This window comes from Bubalus kerabau, chromosome 5, assembly GCF_029407905.1.
Source record: "Bubalus kerabau isolate K-KA32 ecotype Philippines breed swamp buffalo chromosome 5, PCC_UOA_SB_1v2, whole genome shotgun sequence".
Lineage (NCBI taxonomy): Eukaryota > Metazoa > Chordata > Mammalia > Artiodactyla > Bovidae > Bubalus > Bubalus kerabau.
In genome coordinates this window covers 93,218,882-93,236,973 of record NC_073628.1, presented here as the reverse complement: position 1 = coordinate 93,236,973, position 18,092 = coordinate 93,218,882, and the positions used below count along the sequence as shown (strand labels likewise).

Here is an 18,092-nt window from a genome sequence, read left to right as displayed (position 1 = left end):
TATGTCCACCACCAGCTTTTATGACCCCAGAGAGAGCCAGAGCTTCTCCTTGCCTTCTCAGGAAACCCTCCCAGACCAGCAGGTAGTTCTGGCCCAGGCTTCTATGAAATAACTACTTTTATCCTGGATCCTCTTACACACAAGAACTTGTGTGTGCCTTCCAAGAGTGATGTCTCTGTTTCTCTTAGTCTTGCAGACCTTCTGCAGTCAAGCCTTACTGATATTCAAAGCCAAATACTCTGAAGACTCCTTCTCCTAATGCTGGTCCCCTAAGCTGGGGAGCCTGGCATGAGACTCAGAGCTCTCACTTCTGGGAGAACTTCTGTGACATTATTATTTTCCGGTTTGTGGGTTACCCACCTGAGTGCTATGGGATTTGATTATATCACTACTGTGCCCCTCCTACTGTTTCATTGTGGTTTCTTCTTTGTGTCTTTGATGTAGAATATCTTTTTTGGTATGGTCCAGTCCTTTTTGCCAATGGTTGTTCAGAGGTTAGTTGTGATTTTGGTGCATTTGTGAGAAGAGGCAAACTCAGGTCCCTCTACTCCACTGTCTTGTCTTCAACCCCTCTTCACTTTTAAATGAGTTTTAGCTAGACCTGGAATTCTTCTCAAACCAAAGGTTGTATATTCAACATCAAGCTTAATCTACACACCTCACCTCACTTCTTATTTCAAAAATGCTTCTCAGAGATTATAAGCTGAAAAGTTGGTTGATGTAAATTTATATTCCATTGCAGTTTCCTTATGTACAATTGAATTATCTGTGTACAACACTTTACTCTGGGGCTTCCCTGGTGGCTCAGCAGTGAAGAATCCTCCTGCAATGCAGGAGTCTCAGGAGACACAGGTTCAGTTCTGGGATTGGGAAGATCCCCTGGAGGAGGGCATGGCAACCCATTCCAGTATAATTGCTTGGAGAATCCTATGGACAGAGGAGCCCAGCAAGCTACAATCCATTGGATTGCAGAGTTGGAATTGACTGAAGCAACTTAACATACATTCAACCCTTTACTCTAAACAAGTGTTTACTGTGAAATATTCATCCTACCAAGGTGAACATGAGATGGAAGACATAAACCATTGTTCTTTTCCACAGATCTCTTAACTATTAGGTTTGGAGCTTTTTCTTCTCATCCTCCCCCTACTACTATAAATTCAGCATGCCCCTAAAACAAGCCAGCTATGTTACTGTATGTTGAATTGTAGAAAAGATGATTTTTTTTCAATCCTCGAGGAAGGATGTGCTGGATTAGATTATTTAGAAATTGTAAGCCCACAAACTATATTTGAAATTTAGGAGATTTTCAGGAAAATTTTAATGTGATTTTTCCTTATAACTGACTTTAGAACCTAACCCTGTTCAAGATAAGAATCCACTGTATTCAGTAGTTCAATTGTTTGTGGGAGCTGGGGAAATACGTTGCTAACCCCCAGTTTGTTCATTTTTTCTCCCTAGTTAATGATTTTTGTAGAACAGGCTGGTTTTACACATCTAGTTTTCTATTTGGCTTCTCTTCCTCTCTATGACCTGATATGGCTTTACCTAGATTCCTTTCCTCACTGCATGAGAGGAGAACTTTATTTTGTTAAGGAAATGACTGTTGCCCTCAAGCTTGCTCTGCTTTGCCTTTTGGAATGCTCCTGACTATATTAGCATGGGAGTTTGTAAGAAGCATTACTTCCTTTTTCCTGCTCTCTGAATTTGTGTGCAAGCACTCAGTTTATCTATAATCATGTAACACTGCTATGTCAAGAGAGGGAACTGGGAGGTCAGCCCTTATGTCTCCATCAGAGCTGGTTTAATGGGCCTATGACCTATGCAACTGCATAACGTCCCATATGCTGAAGATCCGTCAGTTTGTTTAAACATCTGCTGTCACTATATTGAATTTTTAATAAGTTTTTCCTTTAGCTTGTGTTTTTAAATAAAGTCCCAAAGGACAGTGGAGCCTGCGTGTACATGGAGGAGATAAGTACAATATGTGAGTCAGTGAAAGCCTCTCAGTCATGTCCAACTCTGCAAACCCATGGACTATACAGTTCATGGAATTCTCCAACCCAGAATACCAGAGTGGGTAACCGTTCCCTTCTCCAGGGAATCTTCCCAACCCAGGGATTGAACCCAGGTCTCCTGCATTGCAGGTGGATTCTTTACCAACTGAGCCACCAGATAGGCCCAAGAATGTGAGTCAGTAGCCCCTTTCAGAGGTAGCATTCACAATGCCCTAAGGCCATAGAATTCCAGTGGCTACATTAATGTGTAGGGGTTCAGTGGGAAATCAAAACAGGTATAAGATAAGCATTTATTGATGCTTCAGTCAATTAGGCTGAAAATGACAACAGAGGAAAGAGAAAGATGTGGCAATCCATAAATTGTTTTCCTTCCGATCTTTCCGTATTCATGAGTAAGATGGTGATAGAGAGTGTTAAAGAATGTGTGAATGACAAGAAGTTGAATAAAGAATAAATAACTTAATAACAATTAAGTTAGTTTTGTGTAGTGTTTATAACTTTTTTGGCAAGAATAAAATGCATGTGCATGCATAAGCTATGAAATAGGAATTGTAGTATTTTGTTAAGTTGTGTGGTCTTATATTTGCATCTATAACTGGCGTTGCACAATATAAAGGTGGACTGCAGAATTCATGCTAAAATTTTAAAATTTTAGTTTTTTTTTTAAATTAGAAAATAACCCCATGATAAATTGAGGAGGGGGAGCTTCATATGTTTGTACATTTAATACTACTTTTTTCTATGTTTTGAATAAGAAGTTCCTACATTTTAGTTTGCACTGGGACCCACAAATATGTGGCCAGCCTTACAGCAAACTGAGGGCTCTTAAAACTTTCCTTAATGGTTACACAGGGTATTTCAATTATACTTGTACTATTTTATTGTTGTTAATGTATTTCTTTAAAATTTGAAGCAAGTATAGCAAAATGTTACAATTTGGTATGATTGGTGGTTGGATGTTCATTACACTAGTTTTTAAACTTTTCTGCATGCTTCAACTATTTCATACAAAAAGCTTCATTTGATTGAAGTGACATAATGAACAATGACAAGAAATATATATGAAAAGAAGTAGGCATATAACAAAGTCAGAAAAAGCCCATTTGAGAATGTACTCTGTACTCCTCCACTCATTGTGAAATATCTTACCATGGTGACCTTATGGGCATTACATTCCAGAGTCAGTTTCAGTATGGTTGCTGCCTCAGATGCAATTGATTGATCAGGTACAGAGAGTTTCATCAGGAGACTCCACACAAAGTCAGTCAGCAAGGGTGGCAATAAGGTTTTTCCTACACTCTGAAACCAAAAAGAAGAATCATGATCTCACACCTTACTTATATCAACAAAGACAGCTACATGATTTTTGTGGGTCTTAGGTACCTTTGCTATTGTCAGCCTCTTCCTCCATTAAACATATTAAAAATTACATTTTACACTGTGTTAGTATTAAGATGACTGTCATTCAAACTTAATCATATCTATTTTTCATCTTATTTTAAAAGCAATTAAAACGTTTTCACCTGAATAAGTCAGCTCTGGGGCAAGCCAGGGAGAAGTGGGAAACCATGGCATTAAAATTTAGGGGGACTATAAAATATTGATTTAACCCCATTTCAGCTATTCAAATACTAAAAACTATTGTGAAATTCTTCAGCTTTGGAAATAAGCTCATTCAGATGCAAAACAAGCATGATTTGTAGAAGATGAAGGAAAGGATAGGATAAGAAAGGAAGGGCCACTGAAGGGTGTGTATTTTTCTCTTTTTCAGAGAAGCATCAAGAAGTGGGAAGAGAAAAAAGGGCACATACGTCTATGATTGAGGCACAGCAACTGTAATTCAAACAATCTCTTTTTAAAGTTAGAGGAACATCCACGGACCATAGAATGCGAATAGAATCACAGTACTATGGATCTCTCAGTTAAGAAAGACAAATGAACCACATTTTCTCCCTTTCTAAATGTATATGTATATATACAAAACTTCTTGTGTGTGTGTGTGTGTGTGTGTGTGTGTGTATGTATGCCATTCTCGAAATACAGAAAGTATTCAATATTGCCAATAACAGCTTTTCAGCATCCCCATTAAAGGAATGGAGCATACATCTTTCTGGTCAGTAGGGAAGGATTGAGGTCTAGTTGAAAACTGATGACCACCAGGCTCCCTCCTACTGAGCAGAGAGGTGAGGTATAGTATTTTTGGAAAGCTATGAAAGAAAGATAAAGGATGGTCACTAAGGCTTAGTGAGGTGAACAGAATATCATAATTGGCTATACTTTGAGAAAGTAAGATTTGATTATACAAGATGTTGAGTTAAAAAAATCATTGAAGAGGGGATATTCTTTTGGGATATTTGTTTATTCAACAAAATAGCTTAGTGTCTATTAAGAGTTGTGGAAGGAGAAATTCCTAGTGAAACTTAGAGATAGAGTTAGAAGTTTCTGTCATGTGAAGGTAGAATGGAGAAAAACAAACCTGACTCCATATTGGATCTATTCCTTTAACTCTAGCCTTTGTGCTCCATAACCTGTGATTAGAAATGCTGGCTTTGCACTTTTATCTCAAATAGTAAAAGAGTGTTGCCTATAGCCTGAAATATACATACTAGCCCTTTCTCAACAATGTTCTGCCTCCCAGGCTTGACCTTTACAGTATAACACATTTCCATTCATATAGAGGTTAAATGTTGAAGAAAAGAAAATAACAGTTGTTATTTCTGAAGGTTTATAGGAGCATTTTGACCAGACCAACCTGGACAGCTGCAGAACAAAGGATTCCAGTACCAATAAGTTTCCAACAACTAGCCACACCTCCTCCATTTTTAATATAAAAGAAGCTTAAATTCTAAGTCCAGTAAGATGGTTCCTTGGGATACTAGTCCACCATCTTCTTGGGTTTTCTAAATATGTTGCTATTTCTTATCCCAACACCTTGTCTGTTGATTTATTGGCCTATTGTGTGGTAAGTAGTATGAACTTGGACTCAGTAACAAAAGTATAGATATGACAGTAGAGTGCATCAAATGATAGACTCCCTTATAAAACGTGATCTAGCTCTCTTGGCTAAAAACCTTGATGCATATCCTCCTATTTGCATCCTCTGGACTTTGTTGTTGTAAATGGTCCTGTTGGTTTCCTTACTACAACCTTAGATTCTCTCACCTACCTGTCCCAATCTACCTCTAAAAGTCCCTACCTCCGGATTTTTTAGCTACTGCTCTTGTACACAGTGCTGTCCTAGGCCTGTTTTGATCTCATAGTTGGGAACTGAGTAATAGAGGTCATGAACACAAGGACCCAGGGCACCCTCCCCAAATCCAGGATTTCTAAATCTTATGGACATTAAAGTCAGATGAGAGGACACCAAGCTGGAAGTGGAGATAGTAAGCTTCATAAACCACTTGAAAGAGACATAGAGTCTCATGATTTTCCCTAATGTTGGGTCAATGTAGAAATTACTTACTTAGTGCTAAGGTTTATCACTTAAACTTAAGAAATTTTTAAAATTTAATAGGTTTTTAAAGTATATACCAAATTATTTTGATGTTTGCTGAGTAAATTATAATAGCATTGAAAAACCTCTTAATTGCTGATGTCACTAATTTTTCTAGAAAACCAGAGGTTTCCCATCTTTAGTAACTTATTAGCCAAACAAAAAGAAGCATAACAACTAGGAAACACTTACCTCATTTTGCTTTCTGTAAGAATTACCTAGTAAATAATGTAAATTGCTATGTTCTCAAATAATAGGCATAATTCTTATTAACAGATGAAGATCGAGAAGCCAAATACTCTATCATTTACTCTTTGCTTTACTGAATTTAATTTAAATAAAAGAGAAGAAATCTATTAATATAAATTTTGTTGAAATAAGTTGCCACTAAAAGTAATTTACACATGAAACAAAAGCTATAGGATAAAGTGGGAGCTAAGTTACCTGAGCAATTTTACTTTTGTCTTTTTGCAAATTCTTGGGTAGAAATTCTGTACCAGAGGAAGAAGGCTGGATACAATGATTTCCAGGCTTATCATACTTTTTATTTTTACTTTTTGAGGTACCCTCTGTATTAAGGAAGAAAGTTTAAGATTTTCATTTGATCATTGGTTCCTTCTATAACATTGCTATTTCTAGTTTCCTCTTCCTGCCCAATTCTGGGAATGTAAAGTTTTCTGAATGTTTAACTCTCTGCTGAAAGTTTAGTCACATAAAATATTAATATTATGACCAGAATTTATAAAGTGTTAAGAGAAGTCTCTGTGGAGGACATATATAATTTTAATAGGATGACCAAGTATCAAGTACATTTTGGCCATCAAATGCATAGTTCAGTGCAATGGAAGAGCTACTGCTAAGTTGGAAAGTCTATTGGTAAAAGAGCAGACTTGGATGCATTTTGCAAAGAACTGAGGGAGTGGTATAGCAACAAAGAGAAAAGCTTTCACATAAGCTTCACGAGCAGATGTCTTTAGTTCTAGAAAAGGTAGATTTTAACTGAATTTTTATTTGCTAACAGCTTTATAGAGATATAATCAATATGAAACATATTTAAAGTGTATAATTTGGTAAGTTCTTAAAAGGAAAGGCTACCCACTCCAATATTCTGGCCTAGAGAATTCCATGGACTACAGTTCATGGGGTCGCAAAGAGTCTGAGTGTATTTCAGAAAGGACATGACTGCGCGACTTTCACAAATGACATATATATATATATATATATATATATATATATATATATATTCAGTTCAGTTCAGTTGCTCAGTCGTGTCTGACTCTTTGCAACCCCATGAATCGCAGCACGCCAGGACTCCCTGTCCATCACCAACTCCCAGAGTTCACCCAAACTCATGTGCATCAAGTCGGTGATGCCATCCAGCCATCTCATCCTCTGTCGTCCCCTTCTCCTCCTGCCCCCAATCCCTCCCAGCATCAGAGTCTTTTCCAATGAGTCAACTCTTCACATGAGGTGGCCAAAGTATTGGAGTTTCAGCTTCAGCATCAGTCCTTCCAAAGAACTCCCAGGACTGGTCTCCTTTAGCATGGACTGGTTATATATGTGTATATGCCCATAAGAGTATTACTGCAATAAAAAAGATTTATTCCCTCCAGAAGTTTCCTCCTGTCCTTTTATAATTGCTCAAACCTGCTACTGGATACACACTACAGCACTTCCTGATTCAAAGATACACACAGATCTGCATTCTTTCATTTGTATTTTCTAATTTCATGTAAGTGGAGCAATTTAGTATGTGCTGCTCTTCTGTTGCTTGGCATCTTTTATTCAGCAAAATTATTTGCAATTCATTCACATTATTGTATTTGTCAGTAGTTGATTGATTTCTCTGTGATGAATACTACCCCATTGTACATATATACCATCATCTATGTATTCATTTGCCTCTTGGTGGACATTTGGTTGTTTCCAGTTTTGGGCTATTAAAAATAAAGATCCTGTCAACATTCATGTACGAGTCTTTGAGTGGATATTTGCTTTCATTTCTTTTAGGAATGACTGGATCATGTGGTAGATGTGTGTTTGACTTTTTAGGATACTGCCAAATTATTTTCCAAAGTTGTATCATTTCACATTCCCTCTGACACTGTATGGTGGCTCAGATGGTAAAGAATCTCTGGCCTGTAAGGCAGGAGACCCACGTTTGATTCTTGGATCGGGAAGATTCCCTGGAGAAGGGAATGGCTACCTACTCCAGTATACTTGCCTGGAGAATTTCATGGACAGAGGAGCCTGGCTTACAGTCTGTGGGATTGCAAAGAATCAGACACAACTGAGCAACTAACACAGATGGACTGAATGGCACTAAAGTAATTCAGGGATAATTTTCTTCCTCCTGATGAGACAAAATCTCTTTGAGTAATCTGCTTTATTACTTGTGAATTATGAAGTTTCAAATTCTAGCTTATAGGCATGGGCACCATTTCCAGTTCTTTTGGAACTCAGTGCTTTTACCTCTTTAACCATTTTGGGTATAACCCCCTCACCCCACAAACCTCAGGTAGTTTCCTTACATAGCTAAATAGTTAAATGGACTCTCTGCAGATCTCTGGAGCACTCCTTTCTGGTACTCTGCCATGTGAACTCTAAATATCTTAATCTTTCTGGATTCCCAATTCTGTATCTTCAACGTGAGACCCTTGCGTTGCTCATTTCTGGGCTGCAGCCTAGAAACTTACTCTAGGTTGTAAACTCAATAAACTGTAGACTCTGCTTTATTTATTCATTTGTTCTCTTCTCTCAGGAATTATTGTCCTTTGTTATCTGTTGTCTTTAAACAGTTTATTATGGGAGGGCAAATCTGTTCTCTGTTTAAGTACTTAGGAATAGTTTGATACCATAAGGTCTTGCCGTCACGCTTTGTTAGGTAGACCAGAACAGCATTTATTTACATCTTTTTCCCCATCATTGAAGCAAGAATTTTATTTGATGCTCCATTAGAGACAAAAAGAATGCCTCTTTTTAAAGAGTCCCATATGGTTTTTCCAGTGGTCATGTATGGATGTGAGAGTTGGACTGTAAAGAAAGCTGAGTGCTGAAGAATTGATGCTTTTGAACCATGGTATTGGAGAAGACTCTTGAGAGTCTGACCTTGGACTGCAAGGAGATACAACCAGTCCATCCTAAAGGAAATCAATTCTGAATATTCACTGGAAGGCCTGATGCAGAAGCTGAAGTTCCAGTATTTTGGCCACCTGAGGTGAAGAACTGACTCATTGGAAAAGACCCTGATGCTGGGAAAGACTGAAGGCAGGAGGAGAAGGGGATGACAGAGGATGAGATGGCTGGATGGCTTCACTGACACAATGCACATGGGTTTGGGTGAACTCCAGGAGTTGGTGATGGACAGGGAGGTCTGCGTGCTGCGGTTCATGGGGTCGCAAAGAGTTGGACATGACTGAGCAACTGAACTGAACTGAACTGATTGGTAATTTTTCTTCTCTTTTTTCCCTGCCTCCACCCAGCATTTCTGTCCCTGCCAGTAACACCCTGACACTAATCTAAGTATGAAAGTGAAAGTGTAAGTCACTTAGTCATGTCTGACTCCTCGTGACCCCATGGACTCTAGCCCGCCAGGCTCCTCTGTCCATGGGATTTTCCAGGCAAGAATACTGGAGTGGGTTGCCATTTCCTTCTCCAGGTGATATTCCTGACCCAGGGATAAATATTGAAGAACCAACTATAACATTTTTAAAATAATTCTAAAAGAGATTTAAAAATACATTTTGATAAATGGAGCTATAGATCTTGGGGCAGGATTTAGAAATATACAGATGTAGTACCTCCTTGGAACCCACAGTAGAATAATTAGGAACAGATTCTTCGTAACCCTTACAAAAGATAAGTCTTACCGCTCTGACACTTTGCAATGCAGAGGAGGTGATACATTCCCACAAATGCCTGTTGTGTGATTGAGGGATCAGAACGAGAACACAAAAGAGATAACTCTGCTGCCAGGACACCCAAACATGGAGCATTAACACTTGCCTAGTGAACAAAATAGAAAAACGCATTTGCTAAGCATAGTCAATGTTAAATGTTTGTGTCTGATATGCACACACACATGCACACACATACACACACACTCACACAGACTCAAACACACAGTAAGTCCTCCACATATGAACATACTCTGTTCTGAGAGTGTGTTCATAAGTCCAATTTGTTCATAAGTCCAAAAAATTTACCTTAGGTACAATCGGCTATAGAGTACTCTACTGTAATAGGTTTATAATACTTTTTACACAAATACATTAAAAAAACCACAAAAATATCACATCTAAAATCTTGCAGTACAGTATTTTGAAAAGTACAGTAGTACGGTGAAATGGCTGGCATATTTGCATTCACATCTTTGAATGATCACAACTTGAAGATTTATATGTGGGGGGCTTACTGTATCTGACTATGGTTACAGTTGAGTGTCAGAGTACACAAACTATGTATTAAAATCCTTGCTCTGTTACTGAGTCTCAATTTTCTCATCTATGAAATGCATATAACAAATGCTACCTTGTAACATTATGGTGGAAACTAAGGGGGTAACATTTATGACAAAAAGGAAAGTTCCTAGCAAAGTGCTTGGAAATACTAGAGATTCCACCTAATATTAGTTTCTATTCCATAAAGTAGGTACCTATTTGTAGGTAGCAAATTCTTAGGATACTGGGTAGGGGAGCAAATGTCCAAAACTTTCATGCTCCTTCTCCATGTATGAAACACTTCAGATGACTCTGTGAGTGAGTCACTGGAGAAGTGTGACTTTTCTTCCTACAATTGCTCTAATTCTTTCCAGGGAAATTAATTTTTTAAAAAACTCAGTACATTTGCTTCGGGTATGAAAGCTATTATCAGAACATTTATGTATCTCTCCTCCCACCTTCCCCCACCCCATACACACACAACTTCCTTGTGGCTTCTCAAATAGGCTTCTCGAATATTTAGGTTTTCATCTTGACTGATTTGTTTGGTCAGATCACATGTAAATAGAGAGGGAAGCAGACATGTAGAAGAAGAGATGGAAGAGACATTTTGCTTTTCTGAAGGTGTGAGTATTATTACCAATTTTTAAAAAACAATTAGGACTCTGCCCATATGTAGGTTTGCTCAACTAGTGGACCTGCAGAATCTTCTGTCTCTAAGATGAATTATTACTTTTCCTAGATAGATGTTTTGATGAATGAACAATGGTTGGTGGTAAAAGAGTCAAACCAACCTTCCAGGGAGATCCCAAGACCTGTTTCTCCTTCTTTGTATTACTCTCATATACCCTTATCTCATATACCTTCTCTTGTTACTTGACTCACTCACATCTATCTCAGTCTTACACACATTCACACACACACAGCACACACTCACACTTATATGGAGTCATTCCTGAAAAAACATGAGGTGACCTAGGTCATGTGCCAAGGGTATAACCAAGTTAGAATGCTGGGAGTGATGGTCTAAGTAGAAAGGAAGATAATCTCTTGCTTCTTTGGATGTCTTCCCTGGATTCTTTCTGCCTATACTTCTTTGTAAGGATACCTGGGGCTCCCCCCATCCTTAGGTGGCTCTGTGGTAGAGAATCCATCTGTCAATGCAGGAGACACAGGTTCGATACTTGGGTTGGGAAGATCCCCTGCAGTAGGAAATGGCAATCCACTCCAGTATTCTTGCCTGGGAAATTCCATGGACAGAGAAGCCTAGTGGGCTACAGTCCATGGGGATGCAAAGAGTTGGACAAGCCTCAGCACGTGATTTAGGAGAATCTACAAGCAGACAGTAAAGGTCACTGTTCAGGCCCTAGGAAGAAACCTTTTATTTCCACTGGATATTCTCCTCTTTTGGTATGCATTCCAAGTTTCTTTTTCCATTGAATGGCAAGATTTTCAGAACTGCAATTGTGTTATAGGTTTAAGAAAAAAGGGCAAGGTGCTCTTTTTCTCTATTGTGGGTAACGGAGGAGTATGTGTCTAGTATTTTTGCCACAAGCTTCTCAACCATAGAAATTTTTGCCACGTACATTTCTGCTGCAAACATTTTAACACCTGACTAATTGGTAATAAGGCAATTTTACTGTGAAAGATAAAATAATTTAGACAGTTCGGCCTGACACTTTGGTTTCAACTGGTTGAAATGAGTCAGACTTTCTTTCAGTTACCCCATTTATTGATGGCTTTATTGAGCTGACAGATGACAATGATTTGCCCCAAGAGTTGGTTTCTTATTTTGAAACATGCTACATTGAAGGAAAAAGAGGTTAAAAGTCTCAAAGGCTCAGAGGTGAACCTACATTTCCCATAGAATGTTGGAATGTCTACGAACAGACATGTGGTAAGATGCCAAAACAAAAAACAGGAAAGAGGTTTTTATGACACAATATAAAGCTCAGTTACAAATATGCATTCTAATACCCAGAAACCAATGCCTGTCTTAATGAAGGAAGAAATTTTGGCAAAAAAAAAGAGAAAAATTGCCATGCTGAATGAGGAGATGAATCAACAAGCAAAAAACGTATACTATGAATGAAAACCTTCAAAGACAAGTGCTTAAGTACCACCCACAAAATAAAATCCATTTTTTTGCAGGGGTAGGATTGACACGAATTAACACACATTTTAAATGTATTTAAGTTGCATTTCTCAAGAAAGTCTTTTAAATTTTGTTATTAAATTTTCAAGTTTCATAACGACCTTTTCAATGTCCTCCTTTTATTTTTCATGAAAAAAAAAAATTGCCTCATGGCCAATTAGTTACACTACAAAGATATCTATGGCAAAGATGCTTATAGACAAAGTATCTAGAACCAGGTGAGTGTGTCTTACAGTTTATCTCACTGGAGCTGGGGAGCATTTACAGGGGATTGGCCCTAGAGTTTTTTGTATATAGTTTTTTTTTTGCCTGAGCATTCTCTGATTATCCCTTCTCATGAACTCGTGTATGTATAACTCTGAGCAGGTGTCTTTGTAAAGGAAGCTGCTAATGATGCAAGATAGGGTCTTTCTAGATGTGTCTCTAGCAGAATAGGTGTGGTCATGTCTAGATTGCATAGCATGTTTGAGGTGGAGGGGAGACATGACCTAGTATGGGCAAAGAGAAGAGTAAGGTTGTTTGAACCTCGGGGCACACTGATTATGCCCTGCACAGGTCCTTTCAGAAGTCTGCCAACCTCAGTCACACCTCCTTAAACACAAGACTTCGGGAATTTTTAATACAGTAAAATTCTGTTTGTTTTTTTTTTTGAAAATCTATATAAAGTGCTGAAAGTAGGAAAGAGTTAAGATCTGGAGAAATGTAGCTTCTCTGTTTCTGTCCCTAAGTGCTCCTGCTTAGTTTTCTGGCCCTTTCTTAATGGATTCCTTCTTTTGCACACCTCTGGCCTCTCCATTCCTTATAAGAATTATGAGAGTTTCAAGTGTTAACTTCCAAAGGCAAACATTTACTAAGTCATTTAGCTGCTTCTTATCCATCTCTAAACAATGGACTTCCACTTCAGTTCTCACATCAGTTTGGGGCATTGCCTATCTATTCCTGCTTGATGAATCAGTACAGAGGCCATATTCACTTTTTGTTGTTTCCTTTTGGAATATAAATATTTCCTCTTTACTCCTTTTGAGACTAGATACTCATCTGTACCCCAAATTATCTATTTTTGATAATCATTTTTGTACTCTTTATTTACCTGGGGCTATTGTATTTGGAGGGTTTTCTCAAATGCCTGCCAAGTGTCAGTTGTCTAGTCATATTTAAGAATGGGATGCTACTAGGGGATTTTGTATGTGAGCAAGACTTGTCAACCGGTCGACTTGGCTTTAGAGTAGCTGAATGGGGACACTGGGGTCATGCTGAAGTATGTCTAAACAACAGAACCAAGATGATTTTCTCAGGGAATTTGCAATTGTTTTGAGAAATAAGTCCTCACATTTTGTCTACCAGTGGACTCATTTCCCTGTGGAATAGTATAGGAGGATGGGATGCAATGTAGATCCTTCTGTAGGAGGTGAGTCTTTTCAGTGAGTTAGCACATCTTCAAGCTTCCTCTGCCTCCCACCCTTCATCATTACTTGGGTTTCCATAGCTTCAGATTCTCCAGGGTCCATAGGGAAAACTACCTCCCTATTCAGCCATCCTCCATCCTGATGTTCACATGCCCCTGTCTTTCAGCTTCTCCTGCCAGACTTTATCAGTTACCATCTTCTATCTCAGAGAAGGCAATGGCACTCCATTCCAGTACTCTTGCCTGGAAAATCCCATGGATGGAGGAGCCTGGTAGGCTGCAGTCCATGGGGTCGCAGAGTCGGACACAACTGAGCGACTTCCCTTTCACTTTTCACTTTCATGCATTGGAGAAGGAAATGGCAACCCACTCCAGTGTCCTTGCCTGGAGAATCCCAGGGATGGGGGAGCCTGGTGGGCTGCCGTCTATGGGGTCGCACAGAGTTGGACACGACTGAAGCGACTTAACAGCAGCAGCAGCAGCAGCAGCATCTTCTATCTATTCTGTCATCCAGAAGTTTGCTGACCTCGCTAGCCCATTAGGATCCCTTTACTAATTCTCTTTGTTGGTGTAGCTTTATACATTCAATGCATTTTATTACTATTATTTTGTGGAGGGAGTGGAGATAGACATGTGGACAGCTGTTAGCTTCAACTGGAAATCTTTCACCTGTCTTTTGAATGCTGATATGCCAAATCTAGGAAAAATCTCCTTTGATAAGATAAGGTGACATGTTTAGCTCACATGTCTTCACCTGTTTGAAAATAGTTTAATCGAAAGGACAAATATTCTTTGAGTGGAGCCATTCCTTCACCCTGATGGGCACCCAAGTCATGTAAAAGGAATACCATTTTAAAATATATTTCTGATAGAATACAAATGAAAGAATTGTTCAATAGGACAAGGGCCTCTGAGAGTCTGGAAGACACAGGCTATGGTAATTTATGAAGAAAATAGTTTTGATTCAGTGAATGGCCAGAACTTGAGAACAGAATGGGTAGTTATATTCAGTTAGAGAATAGCAGAACAAATCTTCCTTTATCATTTACACTGTGTCAGATATAGATACACACAGACCTACACAGACCTTGCCTATGGGAAGTTTAGCTTTTAATTTGTTAATATTTTTGCCCATTGTATGTATTCGTCCCCTCACCTTCATTAATTTCACTGACTTAATTATCTTTAAAAATTGTGATCTTCCTGTGCTTCAAAGATGGCTTTGATGGTAAAGAATCTGCCTGCAACATGGGAGACCTGGGTTCGATTCCTGGATCAGGAAGACCCCCTGGAGAAGGGAATGGCAACCCACTGCAGTATTCTTGCCTGGAGAATTCTGTGGACAGAGGCTATCACCCATGGGGTTGCAAAGAGCCAGGATACGACTGAGCGACTAAAATAATGATTATCGTTAGAAGACATTATTTAAAGAGAATGTTAACTTAGCAAAGGTTTGTTTCCAAGACTGAGATAAGCTGCTGCTTGCTGCTATTGCTAAGTCGCTTCAGTCGTGTCTGACTCTGTGCGACCCCATAGACGGCAGCCCACCAGGCTCCCCCGTCCCTGGGATTCTCCAGGCAAGAACACTGGAGTGGGTTGCCATTTCCTTCTCCAATGCATGAAAGTGAAAAGTGAAAGGGAAGTCCCTCAGTCGTGTCCGACTCTTAGCGACCCCCATGGACTGCAGCCTACCAGGCTCCTCAGTCCATGGGATTTTCCAGGCAAGAGTACTGGAGTGGGGTGGCATCACCTTCTCCGGAGATAAGCTGGATGAGGCTATTACAGTTCCCACCATCTGGAAAATGCTGGTGTGCTTCCACCTGGTGGCGTTCAGCAAACACTGCAGAACAAAGGAAAGCAATACTGCAGAAGCGCAGTCTTTAGGAGCAGGTGGCAAAGGAGCAGTCCCTGTGACTTACAGATCCCCTGACTTTCCTGGCTGCAAAGCTTAGCACTCTGCTGATCACCACCATGGCTTCCTCCTGCACGTACGAATTATCTTCATTCATCCATACAGCCATTTCCTGTTGAAAACACAAGAACCATCCTAGAACCGTGGTGTTTCTATTTCCACAATTTCCTTTCTTCTGCTCAGATCATCACCTTCACAAAGCCAAGATTCCCCATGATCTCCCAATAATTTCACACCTATTCTCTATGTATTTAAAAAGTATGACAATGAGCTTGTATACCACTGTCTATAACAGTATAGTACTTCATCTGCCATAGTAGCTACACCTGGGTTTTGTTTTATTTAATTTTATCCAACACGTATTTACTAATATCCACTATTAACAATCACTTTGCCAGACATCATGAAAAGTTCAGCATGGATTATTAGGATTACCATGATTATCATGGATTATCATGGAAAACAGGATTATCATCAACTGCTTCTCCTCTTTTTATTTTAAAGTGCATGTTAATTCTCTCTGTTAAATCATAGGATCTGATTTTCAGTTTTAAATAAGAATCAAAATGTTATCTGATCCTGAAATGTCATTTTATTCCAGAATTTCCTCTGCAAATTCAAGATACAAATATTTTCTGTCTCATGGTATAAAATATATTCCTGGAGGCAGCTCAGTGAGAAAGTTCTTGTTAATTTTGATTCATTGCTAAATTTGGTGTGTCTTGCTGTGGCTTCTGCCTCTTTGTTCTAAATCCTCAGGTGCAAGGACATAGGTATAACCTTGGGAAAGGAATAAGACTGCATGTGCCTCGCATGTTAACCACCATTAGTAAGTAGACTTAAGACTGATTGTTGAAGTCCTTAGTATTTATGCCAATGGTTGGCTAAATCTCTTCCCTTTCACTTGCTCCCTTGTATAAAACTGTTCTGAAGTTTATTTCCTAAGAATGAAGAGTCTTTAAATCTCAGCCTCTTCCTTCTCCAGGAGTGAGGTTCAGCTCTTTTTGAGGATCAGGAGAGTTTCTAGATGTGGTACGTTTAAGAATAAGGTGGTCAAGTAATGGACTCCCAAGTTATAGTAGCGCCTCCACTCATTAGAGGCCCACATGTTGCTTCTCTCTCAGCTTCCATTTCCTTATCTGAAAAATGGGAGAAATAATTTTAACTTTCTCATAGGGTTATTTTAAGGATTAAATTAAATAACCCATTTATTAAGTATTCAGCTTAGTGCCTGATATAGAGTAAATGATCAATAAGCAGCATAGGGTGGTTGAAAAAGTATACATGGGAGTGTTGGTGAAAGTGTTAGTCACTCAGTTGTGTCCAACTCTTTGCCACCCCATGAACTGTAGCCCACTAGGCTCCTCTGTCCATAGAATTCTCCAGGCAAGAATACTAGAATGGATAGCCATTCCCTTCTCCAGGGAATCTTCCTGACACAGGGATCGAACCCACATCTCCTGCATTGCAGGCAGATTCTTCAGCATCTGAGCTTCCAAGGAAACCCTTGGCTTTACCTTTCACTTTCAATAACCACCTTAAAGTGCATGGAAAATAAATGGCTAAAATCAGGCACATATTACTAAAATCAGGCACTGCATATTTTATTATCTTTCACATTTCTATTTATCTTCATATATATCAATTCTACTTCTTTCCTTGAATGTATTTTATGATTTGCAAAACCCATCAATCTAGTTTCTCAGTATTTCCAGACAGCTGCCTCTGCATGCTATCATATTAAAAATGCAAAACTGAAAATCATAATATGTCCAGATAAGTCTCTGTCTCTGGCTGGCACATTAAAAATATACTGAAGTCTTGGACTTGGGAACATTGGGATTATGGATGTTTATTAGATCTTCCTTGATACCATGATATCCATGAAGATAGGATGACCATGGAATTCCCTAGTCCCAGAGTTGTGAGGGAAGAACATGAATATTAACATTATCAAAATATGGCTAACTGTTACATGGACCTGAAGATGGTTTTGACCAATCATTGTATGTTCTGCTACCCTATATTGTGTTCACACTTATGTTGCCACATAAAACCTGGCTTCTTAAGTGTCTGTTGTTGCCATACTCCCAAAATTGAATTCTTAAAATTCTGTCTCTGTGGTTCAAATAAAAGGAAGGGATTTCATTTGGGAGATAATGACACATTCTGAAAGGCAAAGAAAATCTTTCAGCTGCCAGATACTTGAAGGACATGTAAGTATGGCAAATGGTAAAAAGTAAAATATAGTATGGGCTTCCCTGGTGGCTTAGTGGTAAAGAACCTGCCTGTCAATGCAGGAGACACAAGTTCAATCCTTGGGTTGAGAAGATCCCCTGGAGGAGGAAATGGCAACTGATTCCAGTATTCTTGCCTGGAAAAATCCCAAGGACAGAGGAGGCTAGAAGATTACAGCCCATGGGTTTGAAAAAGAGTTGGACATGACTTAGGGACTAAACAACAATAACAATATAGTATGCTCTTTAGCTTTATGACAAGAAAACAAAGCCATTTATTTTCCCTTTACCTTTAAGATCTGCAGTTTGTAGACATCTTTAGACACTAAGATCAGAAGAGTGTCCTCAAATATGTTTAAAATAGTTCGGTATAAATTCTGAAAAACAAGGAAGTTAGACAACCAACCAGCCAGTAGTTATGTAATCCTGGATC

General features: G+C 38.9%; 1 protein-coding gene across 1 annotated transcript in view; it reads right to left on the bottom strand.

Moving 5' to 3' along the window:
* Positions 1–18,092, bottom strand: part of MROH9 (maestro heat like repeat family member 9) — a 118,009-nt gene that overhangs the window by 59,394 nt on the left and 40,523 nt on the right. The window contains exons 4-8 of the mRNA XM_055583777.1: positions 17,950–18,036; positions 15,430–15,534; positions 9,381–9,516; positions 5,956–6,080; positions 3,168–3,317 (exon numbers count right to left, since the gene is read on the bottom strand). Coding sequence (XP_055439752.1) covers positions 3,168–3,317; positions 5,956–6,080; positions 9,381–9,516; positions 15,430–15,534; positions 17,950–18,036 — 603 coding nt within the window. The remainder of the gene's footprint in view (positions 1–3,167; positions 3,318–5,955; positions 6,081–9,380; positions 9,517–15,429; positions 15,535–17,949; positions 18,037–18,092) is intronic.